The sequence below is a fragment of the Apium graveolens genome, chromosome 6 (assembly GCF_009905375.1).
Source record: "Apium graveolens cultivar Ventura chromosome 6, ASM990537v1, whole genome shotgun sequence".
Lineage (NCBI taxonomy): Eukaryota > Viridiplantae > Streptophyta > Magnoliopsida > Apiales > Apiaceae > Apium > Apium graveolens.
The window spans coordinates 143,102,351-143,126,524 of NC_133652.1; the positions used below are offsets into that span (position 1 = coordinate 143,102,351).

Below are 24,174 nucleotides of genomic sequence, written 5' to 3' on the forward strand. Positions count from 1 at the left end.
TAGAAATTCGAACATCAAATCTCCGTAAATATTTATATCTATTAGAATCCGAACACTCTATCTTCACAAATGTGAATAGTTTTGTATACAACAAATAAACATGATTTTCTGACAAAATATTGGATTTATTTATTCTAATTTGAACATTTACACACATTTCTTACCCTCAAATGCTACTAAGTACTAACCAAACCAAAACATTAAGTCAAGAGATAGAAATTTCATGTCTGCCATTACAAGCTCTATACGTATTTCCCGCCATTTCTCAACTAGTCAGCAATTACAAAACCTAGTTACAGACATTCACAATTCTAAACTGCCCCAACAAAACAATACTCTTCTGACACAAGCTGTTTGTAATGAATTTTTAGATAAATGCACGGACATTAGAACATTACAAAGAATACATTCAAAGATCATTTTAACCCAAACCCTCAGCTCAAACCCATCAATTGCAATCAAATTGATGAGATCATATGCTGCTTTTGGGCAGCCAAGAATTACCCGCTACGTGTTCGACAAAAGTCCTGAAAAGAATGTTGTATTTTTTAATGTGATGATTAGGAGTTACATGAATAATCACTTTTATAATGACGCGCTTGTTGTGTTCAAGAATATGGCGAGTTGTAATGTTGTTCCTGATCATTATACTTACCCTTGTGTGTTAAAAGCTTGTTCGGGTTCAGGTAATTTATGTGTTGGTTTGCAAGTTCATGGCCCGGTTGTTAAAGTTGGGCTTGATTTCAATCTGTTTGTTGGGAATGGATTGATTGCTATGTATGGGAAATGTGGTTGTTTGGTGGAGGCGTATAAAGTGTTAAATAGTATGCCGGTGAGAGATGTGGTTTCGTGGAACTCTATGGTTGTTGGGTATGCACAAAATGGACGGTTTGATGATGCGTTGCAGGTTTGCAGGGATATGCAAATTTCGGGGGTGAAGCCTGATTCTGGCACTATGGCTAGTCTTTTGCCTGCTGTAACTAATACGTCGGTTGAGAATGTTATGGTGGTCAGTGATATGTTTGTAAATTATAAAGAGAGTTTGGTTTCGTGGAATGTTATGATTTCTGTGTATGTGAATAATTCTATGCCCACGAAGGCGATTAATGTTTACTTAAAGATGGAAAGTAGTGGAATGAAACCTGATGCAATTACTCTTGCTAGTGTTCTTCCTGCTTGTGGGGATCTTGCTGCTGTAGTGGTAGGAAGACGGATCCATGATTATGTGGAACAGAAAGGACTTCGACCAAATTTATCGTTAGAGAATGCCTTGATTGATATGTATGCGAAGTGTGGTACCATAGAGGACGCGAGAAAAGTGTTTGACATGATGCAATTTAGAGATGTTGTTTCATGGACTTCAATGATTTCTGCTTATGGTATGAGTGGACAAGGTTTTGAGGCTGTTGGGATATTTGACAAGATGATGGGATCTGGTCTTGTACCGGATTCAATAGCGTTTGTATCAGTTCTTTCAGCTTGCAGCCATGCAGGGTTATTAGTCAAAGGGGAAGAGTATTTCAAGTTAATGACTCGAGAGTACAGAATACTTCCGAGGTTAGAGCACTTTGCTTGCATGGTTGATTTACTAGGGCGTGCAGGGCAACTAAATGAGGCATTTAGCATCATTAAGCAGATGCCGATGAAACCTAATGAAAGGATTTGGGGGGCTTTGTTGAGTGCTTGTAGGGTCTACTCTAACATGGATATTGGACTTGTAGCTGCAGATAACCTTTTCCAGATGGTTCCGGAGCAAGCAGCTTACTATGTCCTGTTATCAAATATCTATGCAAAGGCTGGTAGATGGAAAGACGTGACAGTGGTTCGGTCAATCATGAAGAACAAAGGCATCAAGAAATTGCCTGGTGTCAGCAATGTTGAGCTAAATGATCACGTCTACTCCTTTCTCGCTGGTGATCAGTCACATCCACAGTCGAAGGAGATTTATGAAGAGTTAGACATCTTAGTATGGAAGATGAAAGAGGCAGGTTATGTCCCTGAGACAGATTCTGCACTTCATGATGTAGAAGAGGAAGATAAAGAAAACCACCTAGCTGTTCACAGTGAGAAATTGGCAATTGCCTTCGTGATACTAAACACAGAACCTGGGACACCAATCAGGATTACTAAGAATCTACGTGTTTGCGGGGACTGCCATATAGCTGCCAAGCTTATCTCAAAGATTACTAACCGTGAAATTATAGTGAGAGATACCAATAGATTTCATCATTTCCACAACGGAGTTTGCTCCTGTGGGGACTACTGGTGACCTATCATGAGGAAGTTATATGGTATGGAGAATCACCTCTCATTCGCTATGTAGAACTGTCAATATATCTGTTGACAGTCTCTGTCACTTGTGTGAATATGTCATATGGTTTCAATTATTGAGATTGCTGTATCATATTTCAAATGTTAGTGAAATTATTTCTACTCTTCCAGTTACTGCTCAACAACCTCTTTGCGTATGCTCTATGATGGAAATGTGACGCTAATGGACCTGATTCCAGTTGTTCTCTTTTGTTGGAAGTAATTAATTATGCATCAAAAGCAGCTTCTTTGTTCCTTCAAGTTACACTTTGATTGTTTAAGTTACAGTATGCTAGTGGGCTAAGGTCTCAGAAGCATGGGTACTTTGAGAAGAGCAGGCTAAGGTCTCTGAAACGCTATATGCCAGAAGCCTTAGGCAAGCAATGGCATCCAGAATGAACTTCAACATTGACATATATCCTTTTGCCTTGCATTGGAAGTTAAATGAAGCTTCAAACTGACCATTGCTTTTGACAACATCAGCAACAGGATCTACTTGGCAATTGGTATTCATGGATGGCTTCTATAAATTTAAGACAGGGATATAAAAAAAAAGAAAAAAAAGACAGAGGGATATAATCGGTTATCTTCTGTTCATTTGTGTAGTATCTGTATACATAGTGCATTTCTTTTTTGGGCATCCCCTTTTGTATGTTGCTACTTTTGTTGCTATTATCATATAGATCCAACAGAGGCATCAGTGTGTTCATTGTTGTTGCATGATGTTGTTGAGGTGGCTTTTTAAATCAAAGATGGATTTGCAAAAACCATGGAAGTTTTTGAGGCACCTGAAGACGAGGTAAAGTTTGGAGCCCGAGAACAAAGCAAGAAACAATCAGCAACTTACTAACATGCACTTCAAGCAGTATGCGTGCGGCTTACAGAAGGGTAGAATCAGCTTTGTCCTGCTTATGTCAAGATCACGATGCCATCACATCAATCATTCATTTTCAGCCCCTTGGTTAGAGTAGATATTGTTTCCGTTTGGATGCCATCACACAAGTATCGTTTATCCACCTAACTTATGGATGCCATCACACAAGTATCGTTTATCCACCTAACTTATAAATTCAATTTTATTTTCATTTTTTGTATTTTTATTAACTTTAATTTTAAAAAATATACTTTTAAATGTTAATTTAACCTAAAATTTACGAATTAAAATAATTATATTTAAAAATTATTTATCTTAATTTATTTAAGTAAAAAAAATATAACTTATAAGTAAGATTAAGATTATCCAAACAGTAATATAGAAACTTATAAAAATTTATCTACTTATCACTGTTATGGATAAAAAACTAAGGTTATTATTTGCTGTATTTATTACTAAGATTCGGGAGCTCAAGGCCTTTAATGGCTGCTCTCGTGTTTCGTGTTTCGTGGCTCGATCTGCCTTTACGAGATGCCTACGTATCTCTGTGAATTAGAGAATCAAGCCAAAAAACGTAGTTCTGATATGTGGGGTGAGGCCCCTTATATAGATGTTGGGAGTCCTTGAATTGGACTTGGTATAGGAGACTTGGTGGGCAAGTCTCATAATTAGAATGGACTTAGGAGTCCTAAATAGTAGGAAACTGATTCATTATCCTTTTAGATCCCCTTGAGGATAATCTATAAGGATTTATATCCATATCGGGACTCTTCTCAATAGCTGATTTTTACTTTATTAATTAATTACGAAATTAATTAATAATCAGGGCTTTTGGGCCTTCTTTATTCCATCAGACCTGATCTGGTCTATCAGGCTTAACCTTTCCGGTCTGAGTATCATATATCTTTTTATTGGGCCTAGCAGCTCACACCTTGCAGTATTTAATCATAATTTATTTATTCCTATCATTTGCCCCCCAACTTTTGGGAAACATTGATTAGGTTTCGCAGAAGTTAAGTCTGTTTATTCCCTTACAGGGTTTCGTTTTTGCGTAAAGTGTGGAGCGACCTACACATTTACAATGAATCTTCCTTTTATTCAGAAATTATCTTAATTCCAGGAATTTTTCCCTAATTTCCGGGATTTTCCCTAATTTTCTGGGATTTTTCCTTTAATTTCTGGATTTTTCCCTAATTTTCTGGGATTTTTCCTTTAATTTCTGGATTTTTCCCTAATTTTCTGGGATTTTCCTTTAATTTCTGGATTTTTCCCTAATTTTCTGGGACTTATCCTTAATTTTCTGGCTTAAAATCGATCAGAATGCATTCAAAATCGATCAGGATGCAGACAAAATCGATCAGGATGCAGCCAAAATCGATCAGGATGCAGCCAAAATCGATCAGGATCCTGATCGAATTAGCTCAGGATCTTACACTCTGGTCGACAGGATTCCTGATCGATTTCGATCAGGATTCTGACCGAATTGGCCTTCAAAGTGACACCCTAGTCGATTGTTACACGGGCTTAATCGACCAAGATTCTTGATCGATTTCGATCAGGACTCTGATCGAATTAAGTGGCTCTCGACCATTTTGATCGAATGGAATATCGATCAGGACTCTCTTCTGTGTCGATCAGGACTCTGATCGATCTTAGGGGATTTCTTCCCTTCTGTTCGAATAAGATATCAATCAGGACTCTCTTCTGTGTCGATCAGGACTCTGATCGAATTAAGTGGCTCTCGACCATTCTGATCGAATGGAATATCGATCAGGACTCTCTTCTGCGTCGATCAGGACTCTGATCGATCCTAGGGGATTTCTTCCCTCCTGTTCGAATAAGATATTGATCAGGATCCTCTTTTGCATCGATCAGGACTCTGATCGAACCATTTTAAGATTCTGGTCGATTTTTGACCTTTTAAATTCCACAGGAGCTTCTAGATTGTTCCTGATACTTCTTGTAGATGGGCCTCTAGGTTGGGCCTGGCTAAATGGGCCTAAAAACGCCTCGTATTCCGAGCTTTTCGCCTATATAAGTGCAGTGTGGAGTGAGAATCCTCACTTCACTTCCCACTTCTCATTTTCTCTCACAATTTTCTCTAGAGTTCTCCCTTTGAGAAGGCGATTTCCGGCGACCAAAGCCACCTCAGCTCCACCATTCTCAAGTATTTCTGGGTTTCAAGCCTTCAGCCGAAGCATATCAATGGCGAACCGTGACCTGGCTCGTTTGCAGAAGATGAATGTCTCTAAGAGAGGTACAAACATTCAAATTCAGTCTCCATATACTTCCCTCATTGATATGATTAACTCGAGAGGTGATGAATATCCTTCTCTATCTGAGTTAGATTCGTATAATCATGGTAACACTTTTCATGAGTTAGATGGTAGGATAGAGTCTATGAACACCCTGTACAGACTTCCACCCCACCTTAGGATCACTCCAGCCGCCCCTGGGGATAGGACTTGTAATTGGGAGGGGGATACCCTGTTCATTTATCGAGGAGCCCTGACCGCAGGTCTTAGGTTCCCATTCCACGAATTTATTCCTCGTTTACTAGCCGATGTACAAATCAACCCTTGTCAACTCCCTCCTAACGCCTGGAGGAACATTATCTGTTTTATGGTCCTTTGTCTCAGGAATAGCTTCCCTCTTTTCGTAGCTGTCTTTAGGAAAGTTTTCCAATTCTATAATAGTTCCATGAGTCAGCCGGACTGGGTTTTAATTCGCCAACGGCCCAAAATTCCCCATATCTTTGATAGTAACTCTATAGTCGAGAACAACCCTAAATGGAGGGATGAGTTTGTCAGGCTGACCTGGGCTGGGGGTGATTGGGCCACACTCGTCCGTAGGCCATTTTGCAAAGTATCAGATGGTAGTGCTGGTAGCATCAGATTAACTGATGAGGAGGAGGTGGCCTATCAAGCCTTAATTTCAGATGATGGGAAAACAGACACCTGGACCCTTTTAGAGGAGTTTTTCTTGAAGAAAGTTGGTCTCTCCCAGGCCAGTGATAAGGGTAAATTTATACATGCGTAATTATTTTTCCTTCTCTTTAATCGCACTTTTTCTTTTTTTTCTGGATTTTAATATTCCTTCTACTTTTCCTTTCAGCTTGTGAGGCTATTAATAATGTCAATAGGCCCAAGGAGGGGGAATCTGGCCGCCAGAAGAGGGCCAAGTTAAACAGGGACCCCAGGAGCAAACCTGACGGTCCTTCTTTCCTTAAGCCCCATGTCCCGGTGGTCGAGCTGGGGGACGATGTGGATCCTCCACTTAAGGCACATTCCTTCAGGCCTAACTGGGGCTTCAGGAGGAGCGATACGGTGGTTGGATCCACCAAACATGCCAAGGATTGGTCGTACCATTCCATCACTGCCCACGATTTCACTGACATTGTTACGGGGAGTGATATCGAGACTATTTAGCTTCTGGGTTCTCAAGCCCAAGCTGCGGTAATTTTCTTTTTTCTTCTCTTCCTTTTGTGAATTTCAACTTTTCTTGTATCCCAATGAATTTGTGATAACTCATACATATTTCTTTGCAGAGTAATACCTATTTCAAGGCGGCCCTACATCAGGCTAGATCCTGGAAGGGTAACTCTGATGATTTTGAGAAGGAGATGAAGAAGTGGGAGGAGAGAGCCAAGGTCCTGGAGAAGAAGTTGGACACGAAGAAGGAGGAGCTGGATAAGGCTCATTCCGAGCTGGTGAAACTTAGGAGCGATAAGGAAACGCTCATTGATGACTACATGGGTTCTGACAAGTTTAAGAACCTCATGGAGATTCATGATGAGGGTCTTTATTCCCCACAGTTCACTCAGGGATGGGATGCGGCCGTGAAGGCGATTTATGAGAAGTATTCGGGCTTAGTCGACCCTAAGGACTTTATAAGTCCTGAGCAGGCTGAGTCAGAGGACAGCATAGACGCCCTCTTCAACTTCTCTCAGCCAGATGATCGCATCTTGGATCCTAACACTGCTTCTCCTCCCGCTTCTCCTGCGAAGGACGCTAAAGGCGCTGATAAGGAGAAAGAGAATGAAGGCTCCCGCATGGAGGAGAAGTTTTTCTATTCTGTAATTTTATCCTTAACTTATGTCTGGACTTTTGTTTGTATTAAAACTTATTACCCTCCGGGGCTATTTTATATGCTACTTTCCTTATTTGCATTCTCTCCTTCATTTTTCCGATACTTTAATATTCAAACTTGGTTTAATGGGCCACACAAGTATTATCACAACTCAAACATCCATAGGTTGAAATAATTTCGAACTCTTCAATTTCAAGTCTGGTTTTCCAAAACCTTACATAATGTGGGTTCGACCCTGATCTATAATAGCTAAAAAATTAAAATCCTATGCAAACAAAGCTTCAAGGTGCTTTTAAACCTACTTGTCATAATGACAAGTGAGAATCGTACTTCGACCATCTTACACGTAGTAAACCTTCAGGTTTTGTGCGTGCCAGGTTCTCGGGACTTCAAAACCATCCATAGTCTCCAGCTTGTAGGTTCCTCTACCCTGAACGCTCTTGACTCTATACGGCCCTTCCCAATTTGGGGCAAGCTTTCCTTTCTGTCCGACACCAGAAGCCTCTATTTTTCTCAAGACTAGGTCACCTTGTTTGAAAAACCTCTCTTTAACCCTTAGGTTGTAGTAGAATGAAGCCTTTTTCTGATATTCTACTATCTTTGCATGTGCTTTATCTCGCACTTCATCGATTAAATCCAGGGCTAACCTCTGCCCTTCCTCATTTTCTTCTGAATTGAAAGCTTGAAATTCTTGGAGAGGAATGTGATATCTCTACTGGAACTACTGCTTCTGCCCCATATGCCAACATGAAGGGGGTTGCTCCTGTCGTGACTCTACAGGTAGTCCTGTAGGCCCATAATATTGGAAGTATTTCATCCACCCAATTATTTCTTGACTTCTCGATCCTCTTCTTTAGTCCATCCAGGATTATTCGATTTGCTACCTCTGCTTGCCCATTGGCTTGCGGGTGAGCCACAGAGGTGAATCGTAACTCAATTTCATTTTCTTCACAATACTTCTTGAATTCCTCATTGTTGAATTGTGCTCCATTGTCAGTGACGAGGATACGGGAAATTCCATATCGGCACATAATGTTTTCCCACAGGAATTATGCAACCTGCTTAGTTGTGATTTTGGCTAAGGGTTTGGCTTCGATCCACTTGGTGAAATAATCAATGGCTACAATCAAAAATTTCCTTTGTGTCGTGGCCATAGGAAAAGGCCCTAGAATATCCATCCCCCACATGGCAAAGGGAATAGGTGAGTTGATAGAGGTTAGCATCTCGGGGGGTTGTCTAACAACTGGTGCATGCTTCTGACAGCGATCACACTTCTTCACATATTCTTTGGCATCAGCCATCATTTCTGGCCAATAGAAGCCTAAATGGGTTATCTTATGAGCCAAGGCCCTGCCCCCCAAGTGTTGCCCACAAATACCTTCATGCACTTCCTCAAGAGCCAAGCGTGCCTCGTCGGGCCTGAGACACCTCAAGTAAGGAACCACGAAAGATCTCTTATATAGAATTCCATCTATCAAGGAGTACCTTAGTGCTCGAATAGTTAACTTCCGTGCCTCAGTTGCATCACTTGGCAACCAACCGGTCTGAATGTGAGCCTTGATGGAATCAATCCATGACATCCCCAAGCCTATGGGAGCCACAAGCTTAACATCTATGCTTCGTGTCTTCAAAATACGGAAGTACACACTTCCTGAACTCTCTTTAATCTCAGATGAAACACACTTTGATAGCGCATCTGCTTTAGCATTTTCTTCCCTTGGAATGTGTTCAACATGGCATTCATTAAATTGGGTCATCACAGCCCTTACTAGGCGAACATACTTAGCCATCGTATCATCTCTTGCCTCAAATTCTCCCTTTACCTGGGATATAATCAGCTTCGAGTCTCCACGGACCTTTAAGTTTTTGACCCTAAGTGTCCCAGCTAGACCAAGGCCAGCAATCAGGGCTTCATACTCTGCCTCATTGTTTGTGGTTGGGAAGTCTAGCTTCATAGCATACTCAATTAAGAATCCATCAGGGCTTTGCAAAACCAACCCTGCTCCACTGGAATTTGTTTTTGATGCTCCATCAAAATAGAGAACCCAATATTCTTTCTCCTTGTCCCCATTGTCGACTCCCTTGTCTTGAGGTATGGTATCTTCCTGCCCCCCGACTTCTTGGTTGGGTATGGTACATTCCACCACGAAGTCAGCTAGTGCCTGGGCTTTTATGGCCGTACGTGGCTTATACTTGAGATCGAACTCTCCCAACTCTATTGCCCACTTAATCAGTCTCCCACTTGCCTTGGGACTGTGAATGATGTTTCTCAGTGGCTGATTTGTTAGCACTTCAATCTGGTGAGCTTGAAAATAAGGACGCAGTTTTCTTGAAGCCATTACCAAGGCTAAAGCGAATTTCTCAATAGTTGAATAATTCAACTCTGCACCATGCAAGATTTTGCTGACATAGTATACGGGTTTCTGGACTTTCAGTTCCTCCTTAACCAACACCGCGCTCAAGGCGCTCTCTGAAACAGCCAAGTACAAGGATAAAACTTCACTCAGAACTGGCTTGGCCAACAACGGGGCCTGGCCCATATACTTCTTTAACTCTTCAAATGCCTTCTGATTTTCCTCACTCCATACAAAGTCTTTAATGTTCTTTAATGATTTGAAGAATGACAAGCACTTATCTCCTGACTTGGAGATGAATCGTCCTAGCGCCGCAACCCTTCCTGTGAGCTTCTGTACATCCTTGACAGTTTTTGGTGGTTCCATATCCAGGATTGCCTTTATTTTATCGGGGTTGGCCTCAATTCCCCTCTTTGAGACCATCAACCCCAAGAATTTTCCAGATCCTACTCCGAAAGCACACTTCGTTGGATTCAACATCATCTTGTGGTACCTTAGGACCTCAAAAGCTTCCCTCAAATGGGTTATATGATCAGTCTTTACTAGACTCTTGACTAGCATGTCATCAACATAGACTTCCATAGTCTTCCCAATAAGATCCTTAAAAATTTTATTCACCAACCTCTGATAGGTGGCTCCTGCATTCTTGAGACCAAACGCCATAACAAGATAACAATAAACACCAAAGTCAGTGATAAATGATACCTTTGGAATGTCATCCTTATGCATTTTGATCTGATTGTATCCGCTAAATCCATCCATGAAACTCAGCATCTCATGTCCAGCAGTGGCGTCAATCAAAGTATCAATTCTAGGCAGCGGGAAACAGTCTTTGGGGCATGCATCATTCAGATCAGTGAAATCTATACACATCCTCCACTTTCCATTAGCCTTCTTCACCATTACAGGATTTGCTAACCACTCCGGAAATTGAATCTCCTCAATAAAACCAGCCTCTAAGAGCTTTTCTACTTCCTGTTTTATAGCCTCTTGTCTTTCCGGGGCAAAATTTCTTTTCTTTTGTTTCACTGTCTTCCGGCTTGGATCCACGTTTAGCTTGTGAGTAATTAACTCCGGGTCTATGCCTGGCATATCAGCTGCTGACCATGCAAACACAGTCACTATTTTCTTGCAAAAATTTCACTAACTTCCCTTTAAGGGGCTCCTCTAATGTGGCTCCAATGAAAGTCATCCTCTCAGGATTCTTGGGGTCTAAAGGAACCGAAACCAATTCTTCTGCTGGCCTTCCTCTATTCTCATCATTTTCTCGAACATCCATATCTTCAATAGGAAGAACCTGCCCCCCGACTCCATCTGCCCTCAAAGAGGCCACATAACAGCTTCTAGCCATTTTTTGATCTCCTCTTTCTTCTCCAATCCCATTTCGGGTGGGAAACTTCATGACTGAATGGTAGGAAGAGGGGACTGCCTTGAAGGCATGTATCCCTGTTCTCCCCATGATAGCATTATAAGTTGAACTAGCCTTTACCACCACGAAATCCAGCATCTGCGTTGCTTGCCTTGGCTCCGTACCTATGGTGGTTGGCAATTTGATTATCCCTTCCACAGGACTATTCTACTCCAGCAAATCCATATATCGGCATGTCGGTGGGTGTCAACTGGGAGTCGTTATACCCCATCCTTAGAAAGGTGTCGTGGAGCAAGATATCCACAGAAGCACCATTATCCACAAGGACCCTCTTAACCGGGCTATTTCCTATTATCGGTGTTATGACCAGCGGGTCGTCATGGGGAAACTTCACGCCCTCTAGGTCAGAATCATCAAAAGCCAATGTTACTTCTGTCCTGGCCCTCTTCGGGGCTTCTCCAACTAATATGCATAACCTCCCTCGTATATGCCTTTCTGGAATTTTTGGACAATCCAGCAGCAGTTGGACCTCCAAAGATTGTGTTTATCACAGGCTCTCGAGGGCGTCGCGGTCCTCCAAAAATTGCATTTATAACCGGCCCTCTAGGTTGGGGATTCCGCCCCTGATCGTCTTGGTCCCTCCTACGATCTTCAAAGTTCTTCCTTCCATTATTATTTCTGTCCCCTCCATCTCCAGTATACTTGTTCAATCTTCCTTTTCGAATCAAAAACTCAATTTCATCCTTCAATTGCCTACACTCATCGGTGTCATGGCCAACATCCTTGTGAAACCTGCAATATTTGCTCTTATCTAGCTTGGCGGGATCAGCCTTCAAGGGCTTAGGCCAGCGAATATCTCTATCTTTCTCAATCTCCATCAAAATCTGACTTCTAGGAGCACTCAGCTTAGCGTATTCAGTGAACTTTTGCCCAGGTCCTCCCTTCTTGGGGGTTGAATCAGGGTTTTGTTCGGTTCTAGGATATTTGTCCTTAGCGATATACTCCAGATCAGTTTTTCGCTTCTTGCCTCCAGTGGGCTCATTACTTACTACGGTCTTCCTCATGCTTTCTTCAACCTTGATATACTTCCCTGCCCTCTCTTGGAGTTGCAACATGTTTTCAGGGGGACGTTTGGCCAAGGACATCTTGAAAAACTCATCCCTGGTTCCTTGTTGCAGTGCTATCATGGCTACCTTATCATCAAGGTCTGGGACTTTTAAAGCCTCCTTTGTAAAACGATTCAGGTAATCTCTTAAGGATTCCTTAGCTCCCTGCACAAGACTCATAAGAGATGCTGAACTTTTCTCATGGACTCTTCCACTGATGAATTGCTTAATAAAAGCCTGGCTTAATTCTCTGAACGATCCAATAGAATTTGGGGGCAGGCGACTGTACCATCTTTGAGCCATACCCGACAGGGTTTGAGGGAAGGCCTGACACTTTATAGCATCATTCACGGGTTGCAGCAGCAGTGCATTAGAGAATGTCCTAACATGATTAGCGGGGTCTCCCGTGCCATCATAGGCTTTGATAGTGGGCATCTTGAATTTCCTTGAGATATGGGCATTCATTATCTCTTCTATGAAGGGTGGAGTTGGATCATCAGGATCTCCAAGGGGAAGGAGATTGCTTGGATCAGTTCTTGGGACATCAGCCCTTCTTCTTACCGGACCATCCAGGTCTATGACAGGAGGAGGATTTCTCCCCCTAGGAGGTATCTGGGGTCTGGTGAGCCTCCAAATCACGCCTCAGCCTTTGGATTTCAGCCTCATGAGCCCTGATCCTTTCTTGCACTTCTTGGGGATTCGCCACTGGGGTGCTTTGGGGGCGTTGCCTTCCATCGGCCATTGGCTCTTTTCCAGGACGCCTCCTTCTTGGGGACACTTCATCATCCGAAGATTCAGAGTCTCTCTCAGTGTAAGGACCAGAAAATTCCCGATCCTCAGGGATAGGACCCAGACCTCGTATATAGGGGGGCGACTGCCCTCGTGCTTCGCTTCGCCCAGCATATCCGCTTCCTCCAACCTCAGGGTGAAGGGGCATCCCATAAGGGGGGTTAGTGGTAACAACAGTTGAATATTCATACCCGACGGGTCGAGAATTCACAGGTATATGTACTTGTTGAACTCAAGGATTCGTACCTTAAATAGTCGGGGGAGTCGTTCCTTGTGGCTGAGATTGAGTTGCCCTTATCTGGGTCTCCGCTTGAGTAGATGCATAAGTTGAGTGGGGAGGAATCTCCACGGTTGACGAAATCACCTGAGTTGTCCCTGATGGTGTTCCCTCCTCCAGAGTGCTGGTTGTCCTCCGTGTTCTCGCCATGGTTGTTGTTCCTTGCCCCACGGTGGGCGCCAAATGTTATGGATAAAAAACTAAGGTTATTATTTGCTGTATTTATTACTAAGATTCGGGAGCTCAAGGCCTTTAATGGCTGCTCTCGTGTTTCGTGGCTCGATCTGCCTTTACGAGATGCCTACGTATCTCTGTGAATTAGAGAATCAAGCCAAAAAACGTAGTTCTGATATGTGGGGTGAGGCCCCTTATATAGATGTTGGGAGTCCTTGAATTGGACTTGGTATAGGAGACTTGGTGGGCAAGTCTCATAATTAGAATGGACTTAGGAGTCCTAAATAGTAGGAAACTGATTCCTTATCCTTTTAGATCCCCTTGAGGATAATCTATAAGGATTTATATCCTTATCGGGACTCTTCTCAATAGCTGATTTTTACCTTATTAATTAATTACGAAATTAATTAATAATCAGGGCTTTTGGGCCTTCTTTATTCCATCAGACCTGATCTGTTCTATCAGGCTTAAACTTTCCGGTCTGAGTATCATATATCTTTTTATTGGGCCTAGCAGCCCACACCTTGCAGTATTTAATCATAATTTATTTATTCCTATCAATCACTTGTAAGTTATTTTAAGTAATAATTTACTTATTTTAAAAACATACTGTCAAGTTGAATTATAATAGAAATTCTTTAATTAACATTCATTGTAACATATTTCGGAATTTAAATTAATATTTATCAAATTAATCAAATATTTTTAATTAATTTATTAACAATTTTGGGTGAATCTTGAAAAACTGACCCTGTAACCATTATCACATGTCAGAGCTGCCATCCGAATAATTTATACTTCAAATTCAAATTTACTTATCTTTAGTTTTTTTAATAGTAGAATACTAGCTTAGACAGGACAGACTTGTGATGAAGTAATAATTTAATTTCCATACCATGATTTTTGTTGAACAATACTAGTATTTGTCAAAATCTGACTTTGTCTAGGTAAAGGCAAATTTTAGGGAAAAAAAATAAAGATAATTATTTTTTTTTAAAAATCTGAATATTCGTAATCGATTTTATATTTGTACAACACGAATAATTAGATGCAGATTTGATAAATTTATTCAAATTTTATGACAAATCATACATTAAAAAAATCAGTATTTAAAATATTTTCACATTTGTATTATAAAAATATTATACAACAAAATACTACTTGTAAATGACTATCCACAAACTAAAATTAACTAATCTCTTTAAAATTATTATCTGCAGTGATTCCAACTAAAAATTATTTAGCAGTTTTTTCTATTTTTCTATTTTTCCCAGAGATTAGATCTTTAAATAAGAATAAGATGAACTAAGTGATACATTATCCACATGCAGACCAGAAAACTCTAGAAACAACACATCCTCTGGACTCTTCACTTCAACTACAATGGCAGCGCAAGATAGCACCGCCACCGCCGATCACCGCCGCCTCAAAATAATAGCCGGAGCAGACTCATTCGGCTGCACTCTCAAAGACGCTCTCGTCACTCACCTCCGTTCTCTCAACATCGACGTCGAAGATCTCGGCACCGACAAATACTACTCCGTCGGCTCCAAAATCGGCAGTCTCGTCAGCTCCTCCGCTGGAAACACCTCCATCGAAACTCGCGGCCTCCTCGCCTGCGGCACCGGCGTTGGCGTCTCGATCTTCGCCAACAAATTCCCCGGCGTCTATGCTGCCACGTGTACTTCGATCGCCGAAGCTCAGAACTGCCGGTCTATCAACAACTCCAACGTCTTGTCTCTCTCCGGCATGTCCACTTCGCCGGAAGTCGCGGTTGAGATTCTGTCCACGTGGCTCAACACTCCGTTTAAGTCCCCCTGTCCTGCCTCTAACTCCGAGCCGTGGCCGAATGAAACCGAATCTTTTTTCGACAATTCAGTTACTGAAATGTGGAAAATTGGAAGAAATGAGGATGAATTGAGCGAGTCGTGTGCTATTTGTGATTTAGTGAAGAGGAGGGAGTTTGTTCCGGTGGAAATGATACCGGGAGGGAGTATGAAGATAGTGAGGGAGAATCCGACATCTGCGATAGTTAGGTTTAAGGCGGGGAGTGTGGAGCCAGCTCATCATCATACATTTGGACATGATTTAATTGTGATCAAAGGAAGTAAAAGAGTGTGGAATTTGAGTAACAAGGAGAGGTATGATTTAGGTGCTGGTGACTTTTTGTTTACTCCGGCTGCTGATGTTCATCGAGTTGAGTATTTTGAGGATACGGAGTTTTTTCTGAGGTGGGATGGACATTGGGATATTCTCTTGGATGAGGACCTTGATACCGCTCGAGCTGCTTTGGAGAAGGAGGTTTGACCATGTTTGTGTTTTTAAACGTGTCAATTATATGCAGTTAAACATTACTAAAATTCATAAATTAATAAACGTCGGACCTCAGTATGTTCAGACATTGTCGCCTTATCGATTAGGGATTATATAGTGCTTGTTTAAGAAGTGTGTAATATTGTGTCAGGTCTTGAATAAGATGGTGCTATGTTGGTAGAGTAATGCAAGTCGTATTGTGTAATTGTGCTGTAGACTGTGTCTATCAGCAAAAATGCTACTTGCTATGTATTACAATAAACAGAAATCTTGTTTTAAACTCAAAATGAGTATAAGATGTGCAATATCAGATTATCAATGTGCTGCAGCTGTGTTCCAAAACAAGTTGTTGAATTATAAATTTGTAAGACGTATGAGTCAGAATCAGCTCATATCTGGCGTCCACAAACTTCTTTTGTTAACTCTCTAACTTCTGTTTAATTCATTGCCATTTACCGATACACAGAAATTAAAATATGCTTGTCTCCATAAAATTAATCTGTAATTTGCAGGAGCATATTGGTCCTGATTACAAATTATACAAGACAAAATTCAGAAAGAGGGGAAGATATTACTAATGAGGCAAACTCGAAGCTTCCAATTTGACATGCCCTTGCTTATCTTCTATTTATAACCTCAACACCGACCCAATGAACACTAATGATCGCCAAGAACATCGAATAATACAACATCTATGTTCTATCAGGTTCAAATGGTTCGATTCAACTATAGTAAAGTACATTCATTTGCATGATTTGCTTTCCACTCGTCCTATCCAACAAATCCTGATTAGGTTTGAGTTCTGCCTTACTATACAGATTATCATTGTCCATCAAACAAGGCTTAATTCAGCTTCTGTAGGCCTGTTGGAGTCAATTGAAGCAATTGCTTTTTGCAAGGCCACCAATTCTTCTCCAGCGTCACATATAAATGCAGAGGCTTGTCTGCCTGAAAGAGTTGCACCTTCCATACTGTCTATATAATCCTGTTTAACATAACGTATTCTACGTGAATAAAATAGGGCTCACTAAAGAATTAATGTCTTTACACGGAAAATCAAACACTGCTGATTGTAAATTACGTTCAGTATGACATTTTACGGAAAAAACCACCAAGGCTTTGCATAATATATACATCATTATGCATAACTATTCAATCTACGTATCACAAAAATAGTGTATTACTTACTGCAGACCATATCCAAAGAATGTAGCATTGCACATGCACAGGCTACAACTCATTATGAAGACTTTTTAAAAATGCTTAATTAAAGAATATCCATATAAAGTAATTCAAATATGCCTATTGTGCAAATGGAAACTACAATCTAAGAGGGTAAAATGAGGGAGGTATATGTAGGCATTAAGACCATCTCCGACCCAACTTCAAAGGTACACTTTTACACCATTTTGGTGGTATAATTCATCTCCAACCCTACTCTAAAACTTGCACCATTTTGGTGTCACAATAAAAATTACACCAAATTTGGGGACATACCAAATTTTTAGAGTTTTTGTATATTGCAACATTGCCCTTGTGCTTATTACCTACATCAAATTTGTTCCATCTCTATCCAACCAACTTTATTACTTTTATACTTTTTTTATTTTAGCAATAGAATAATCTATATAGTAGAAGAATGGTGTAGAATTTAGTGTAGTGGGTTGGAGTGAAATTTGAATATAGTGTAATGTTTACATCATTTTGGTGTAAAAATCACACCAAAATAGTGTAATGGGTTGGAGATGCACAGTGGAGAGATTGTTTCCTTAAACACCGTTTTTTCAAGATTTTTTTTTTTAAAGTTTTGGAAGATTACTAAAATATTGAAAGTCTGGTTCAAAAGCAATATGTGTGTGCGAGTGTTCAATTAGCAATAATAATTAGTGGCGTGCATCCATTTAATGAACTGCATCCCTAAATCATGTTATACATAGCTGGAGTACGAAGATGTCACCTGTTTCGTATACGAGCCAGCAAGGAAAAAGTTTCCAACGGGGGTCTTCTGATCAGGTCTAAAAGGATCTTTACCCGGCCCCTCACGATATAATGACTGACCAATCTTGACAACAGATGACCATGTAACTTCTAAGCCTTGGGAGGATGGGAACAAAGTCAAGACCTGAGAGAAACATAAGAGTTGTTTAATATTTGGAAGAAAGTGGATGCGAGAAACTAATCACTTGAAAATGCTAATGCTAGCTACAAATATTGATGGCAGGTAATGGGTCAATATAAGTGGCAAGAATACAATTTCTGAACAGATAGTCAATTTTCTTTAATAAAGCCTGTTCAAGAACCATACAATGAATTCATCTAAATGTTACAGGTTTTCTCAATAGTTATCATATCTTTCTTTTGTTCAGTATAAATATTTTACATCAGTAAACAGCTCAAAAGATTATAAAAAAAATTAGCAAACATTCTGAATCGGAAACTTCAGAATAGTGTAGACAAGAGTTATAATTTACGTCTTGCATAATAAAACTAAAAAAAAAAAATACCCTTTTACTTTTTCTTCTTTTTAAGGTGTAGGAGTAGGACAGGGTGGGGATCGAAGGAGAGGGGATTCTTATATTGAAATTTCATTTTCTCAGACTTGCAAAATTGTGAGATGACTAATCTCAACAAACTCATTAAAATGTGGGTATTTTTGCTAGCTAATGGCAGATTTTACTGACATTTTATTATGTAAGTTGCTAAAAGTAAACAATGGTTCTTGTGCCGAAATAGAATAACCTGCTTGGTAACTCTCTCTATGATTTGATCATTTGGTAAAGGCATGTAGGGATCACCAGGGGTGAGGACACATCTGTAAGGAAACAATATGTTTTAGCAAAAAAGATTGAAGCAAAGAACTGCTGCATTAAGTACCTTATAATTAATACAGTAGAAAATCAACCCAAACTTTAAAATAATTTAGAAAGAAAGAGGAAATCATACTGAAGCAATGAGCCTTGACCCTCAAGATAGTAATCTTCTGGAGATGCAAGTGCTAAGTCTGCAAAACAAGAGAAATCTGCATCTGGGGAATAAAGGAGATTGTCCAATCCTGCTGCTTGCCTCAGTTGCCTAACAACACAAGGTAAAAACAAGAAGGGTAACTTTTCCAGTTAAGGGTGATCAACCTTCAGAAATAGTGAATTTCCAGAGCTAAAGGGCTCACCTTGACTTTTCTAAATCCTGCATCTCTGTAACCCAGCCGTTGTATCTAAGTTGAACTGTCACAACAGGAACACCAACTAGTTTGTAAATATTGTCGAAGAATTCCCATTCTCTCCACTGTGGGGGTAATAATCTTTTGATTCCGGGGACATCACATGCTGAAAATAAAATGACTTTTATTAGTTCATATAATTTACCACCCCCCCCCCCTCCCTCAAAAAAAACTCATGTATCATTAGTAATCTTCTGTTTGCAGAGTGAGAATATTTCAAACCTGCGACATAGGCATCTGCTTTCACGATTTTCTTTTGAGTTGCCTGATGATAAGATTAAAATAGCTCTAGCATTATCAAACATATCTAGAAACAACATCACAAGGAATCTTACATCTTAAGCGGTAAAAATATTTTAATTCATATAGCGCAATAAATACCTGTTTTCAGGACCTAGACAAGTAATGTTAATACAAACTAAAATAAGGTCCCATAAAAGAGTAGATAAGTGAAAAAATAAACAAATTTCATGATTTTAAAAATCTTTTAGATGGGAGAAGCATCAAAGAGAACTTCTGATAAGCTCTTCTCATTGTTATATACCTTTAAGGCTTTAATAAAGTTACTATTGCAGAAACATAAAGTCAATGTTTTTTAGTACACAGTTGGGGCTTCTGATGTTTGTATCTGAATATAAGTTTGGAAGTGATAGATTGATAAAGTAAATAAAATATAGTTATGCAACTTGTCAATATGAAATTTACATTTTTCTCGTTGAAATAGGGTTATATGTAGCTTTCTGGTTCTCTTGGTCTTTAAATCTTTGAACCAAAAGCTTCCTGTATATTCCCTTCTTTTCTTAGGAACTTGGTAACTTTTACCACTTGGATTATAAATCAGGAAAAAAATGCATATTTTAATTTGCTTGGACTTTAGAATGGTCTACTTGTTGAATGAATTTGACTCTTAACGCATCCCCTAAACACCGCGTCCTCCATTATTGTTGTTTGTTCTCTCTAGATTTCCTTATATTAAAGCCTTCTGATTGAAGACTACAACTGAATCAGGAAGTGAAGAGATTAGTTTATCAATATAAAAAGTCCAAGGTTCTGCGCACTGAGAGATCGGATTTCGTTGTTTCCTTGTAATAAGTAACTGCGGTTTTATTACTGGTTATACTACTATGCTTAAATGAACTAAAAATTAGTAACAAAAGCAAACAGCGACACATATAGAGGGTATTATTACATCTATTTAATTATCTTAGTATCTTACTAACCATTATATATTTGAAATTTTAGTTCTTTCATCTAAATTACCCGGTAAGATAATAAAATCAGTAGATTGAGAAGCATTTTACCTTTGACATGGCAATCCCCGAAACATATGTTTGTCCATTACTAGATTTTTCATAAAGAATCTCTCGACATCCCCACCTGAGATGGAACCTGCTCTAAAAGAGATATTATTACCATGTAAAGGTAAAGTTCATTACATAATTTTTAGTATAGCACGATATCTTCTCAGATTTCTTGTTTACCTTCCCCCTTTCTGTGTAATGTAGTCTCGAATTGGTCCACTCAGATAAGCATCAGGAGAACCTTTAAGCATCCGCAATAGGGATGCTTCTGTTTTAGTGGCAAACAATGAGAAAATAGTGAGCATACAACGAGCACTCATGTTATCACAGTCAATAAACCCTAGAGCATAAGCAACAGGATCCCACATTCTCTGGATACTCTTTCGTGTGCCCCCTTTGGACAAGAACCATTCAGAAAAACTTATCTGTAACAAAGAAGGAAATTAAGATAGTCAAAAGCAAAAATTAGACAAGCTTCCTTTTTTAGTAAATGATGAACTGGTAAACAGAACCAGACTGATAAGTATAATTTTTACATTATCCAAATTTCGTATGTCCCTCATTGCTCCATCTGGGTCAACAAGTGCCCGCACAACTGGACTAAGGGCAAGGGCAACAGCATTTCTTGCTTTGTCATAAGTCTGGAAAGTAGAAATCCAGACACACATTATATAAGGCTTCAAGTAAGGTAAGAACTTCATACATACAGGCAAAAGTATATTACAAGAGTATTCAGAAAATAATTTTCATGGTTCTCCTTTATTTCCTTAGCAAGTCAAAAACAAAACCGAATGCTTTGAATTACCGGTCTATGATATATATAACCTATAATAACAAAAAATGGGTTCTGTGCAATGGCGACTTGACTAAATTTACTAGTATGAGATTCGAAACAGCAGGTGCTGAAACAGTGGCAGTTCTAATTGCTAACGGTAAAACTGACGTCACGAACATAAAAGACCAGGTAATAAGATATATACTTTCAGATATATGTGCAAGGTTATTTGGAACATTGGATAATCAAAATACAATCCTTAATATAAATGAAGTCAATTTTCCTTAAACATAGTAGTGTTATGATCATAGCACAAGAAATATAATTTAGATTTAAGTAGTTCAAAGATAACACAGATCAATGGAGAAAAGTTCATGCGATATCTGATAACAAATATCAAGAGAAAAGTTTATATTATATCCAAAATTCACATGTTAGAGCACAGTCATGGAGATGACTAAGATAAATAAACTGATTGTCAATGACCAGGATCTTAAAAAACTCAATAGTTGGTAAATGCAATAGTATGATTGTCAAAGAAACTACCTTGAGCTGATTTGTAGTCAAAAATGCATTCATCCCATGCAATGGTGCTCCAACTGGGAAACGAAAATCAAGCTCTGCAGTGGAAGATATGTTATCAGTGGATAGTATTATTAAGGCCTCAAAGACAATATACTGTTCTTTCTAGTACAGGTCAATGTACAAGATTAAGGTTAAAAAGTTAAGGACCACGCTATACCGCCAATTTCACCCCCTTTGTTCACAAAAGTGTGAGTATGCTCTTTCACGAGAAGATTTTTATCGGCACCAACCTAGCAAGTAGAGATTGAAAAGGTAATGAGAAACTTGTTAATATGCAAACTTGAAACTTAAATAGATATTATACCTACCAAAACATTCTATTGCGCAACAGTTGGAGCATGCAAATTTATAATAAACTTACTATATTTAGAGATGTTCTGCATTTCACTTAAAAGAGTTTGTCGTTATGGAGCTATTATTTTAAAGTTCAGATGATTTTTTTAGTTGATATGAATACCTATTTACAGCATTTATCAATTAAAGAAATACTATAGTAATCTGAAAAAATTCTTTCACCTTTTTCATCAAACGGAAAAGATTATTGTAGCAACCAAAGAATACATGAAGTCCCATTTCTATATGATTTCCGCGTTTATCAGTGAAAGATCCCACTTTCCCGCCAATAAAAGGCCTTGATTCATATATATCCACCTGTATCAACAATGTAGCATATGAGTGAACTCGTTGCTAGCGACATTTAGTAGCTTTAAAGGCATCGAAGGGTACTGAAAAGAATATAAATAACCTCGTGGCCCTGATCTAATAGCTCAACAGCAGTAGACATTCCCGCAAGTCCAGCTCCTATTATAGCCACTTTTAGCTTGGGTCCACGATAAAGCTGAGGTTCAGGCGGAAATAACCCTTTTGGAGCTGCAAACATTAAAGTTAAGAATGATGCCGAAGCATAGAACATAAAACTGAGAACAGCAAGTACAATATGCAATAAATTCTGAAGTCTAAACACTATAAAAAAGTCTATTACAATCCATCTTTGCCTCAAATTGTCATGTTGACAAACATGCAGAATCAACACAAAGAACATGAAGAATCTTTCATTTCTAAAAGAGAACATAAAAGATTGCCGTAATTTCACAGTTTTAGAATCGGGGGTCTTTACGAAACGTCTCTACTTCGGGCAGTAGAGTTCAATATGCTACATCTTACTACTCTATGAGTCTGTGTACACTCAAACACCTAGTACTATTTGGGTTGGTTACTGGATTTGTCTAGCTCTAAGCTGTAATTTCATTAGTGTTTGTAATTTCACTCAAACATGGGACCAAATCAAAAATTATTTACTAGTACAATTCATTTCCATAACTTGTAAAAACCTTATCTTACCTTATCACACTCACCCTAATACTCAAAACACACAAATACACACAATATAAATTACATACAAAAAGTCGAATTATGGTTAAACACGGTCAAAATTTATCGGAAAAAACATAGCAAAAATTACTTAAAAGAGGGAAGGGTGAAGGTTACCATTGGAGCTCATGTCGGAAACATTTGTGTCCAAATCGGAGCGAACAACCATCATCATCATCATCCTCTTGGGCCTAAATGGTCGGAGTGAAAAAGCGGGAGAATGAGTGGCCGGAAAAAACAAAGAAGAAGAAGCGGCCATTTCAGAATGAAAGGGAAACAGAATATTTAGTAAAAGAAAAATAACAGGGGGGATATTAGAAGGGGGGGGGGGGGGTTTGATGAAGAAGGAATCAAAGAAGAGAAGATACTGAGACCTCAATTTTTTGTCGATAACGAAAGTAGGTAGTCCATGTAATAATATTGTAATTTGTATGTTTGTCTTTTTGGACATGAGCGCTTCAAACATAAACCGAATTGTTGCCGCCATTCTTACCACTAGTTCTATACTTCTTACCATTTTATTATCACCCTCTGTTATGCACAATCAACCTTATTCCTTATTCCCAACACACAATTAATATATGGGTTAATTTATCGAGATGTTCCGCTTAATATATCAAGTTGGTATCAAGGTAGTATATATTTCATAATTTTTTTTACAATAATTAATGACGAAAAATGCTAATGTGTTAAAGTTTTAAGGAACATTGAACTAACGAGAAATTTAGAAATTTTTGCAATTATGAGTCTAACTTTGAAAGTGACTGTTAAATATTGAGTACATCACATATGGGTGAATATGTTTTTTTTGGATTTTAGCCTTTTTAATCTTGTTTGGATATTGTGGACAAAGCAGTTTAATATTTGCAGATATATTGTGTTAAAAGGAATAAATCAACAAGCACAATATCAAAACTCACTTAATTTGTATTAATTAAGTTTGTGTTACTACAAATTTTGTGTTCTTAAAAATATAAGAACTCAGCTTCTTCCTTAAGAGAATACAAGAAAAATATGAATCTGTTTGTTACTTCTGAACAAAGAACCAGTGCATGCTTTATACACTAGCAACACGAGTTTACAAGACTTGCAATAAAATGTATTAAACTACTTTCTAAAGCAACCTTTTTTATTTCAATTTCTAGCTTAGCAAATATGTACAGAATCTTGCAGGTCTGTGACCATCCTTTGTCCAGTTAATCTTGGCCCTTGATCTTGTATTCTCCCAGCTATTTTGTAGACTTTTCAATCTAGTGAACAGATCGTTTGT

At 39.0% G+C, this 24,174-nt stretch overlaps 3 protein-coding genes across 3 annotated transcripts; 2 read left to right on the top strand and 1 right to left on the bottom strand.

The window, feature by feature from the left end:
- The first annotated feature begins 85 nt into the window (after positions 1–85).
- Positions 86–3,340, top strand: LOC141667433 (putative pentatricopeptide repeat-containing protein At3g49142). Its single transcript, XM_074473928.1, has one exon. It carries the CDS (start codon positions 224–226, stop codon positions 2,267–2,269), a length of 2,046 nt encoding a protein of 681 aa, XP_074330029.1. The 5' UTR covers positions 86–223; the 3' UTR covers positions 2,270–3,340.
- An 11,311-nt stretch (positions 3,341–14,651) lies between these two features.
- Positions 14,652–15,974, top strand: LOC141668910 (DNA damage-repair/toleration protein DRT102). Its single transcript, XM_074475973.1, has one exon. It carries the CDS (start codon positions 14,726–14,728, stop codon positions 15,647–15,649), a length of 924 nt encoding a protein of 307 aa, XP_074332074.1. The 5' UTR covers positions 14,652–14,725; the 3' UTR covers positions 15,650–15,974.
- A 150-nt stretch (positions 15,975–16,124) lies between these two features.
- On the bottom strand, positions 16,125–23,418 carry LOC141668909 (zeta-carotene desaturase, chloroplastic/chromoplastic). Its single transcript, XM_074475972.1, has 15 exons — positions 23,279–23,418; positions 23,022–23,095; positions 22,279–22,403; positions 22,050–22,184; positions 21,691–21,763; positions 21,495–21,568; positions 20,710–20,814; positions 20,354–20,598; positions 20,174–20,261; positions 19,095–19,137; positions 18,822–18,978; positions 18,599–18,727; positions 18,395–18,467; positions 17,613–17,777; positions 16,125–16,640 (listed from the first exon to the last, which is right to left on the bottom strand). Exons 1-15 carry the CDS (start codon positions 23,389–23,391, stop codon positions 16,488–16,490), a joined length of 1,752 nt encoding a protein of 583 aa, XP_074332073.1. The 5' UTR covers positions 23,392–23,418; the 3' UTR covers positions 16,125–16,487.
- Positions 23,419–24,174: the final 756 nt, after the last annotated feature.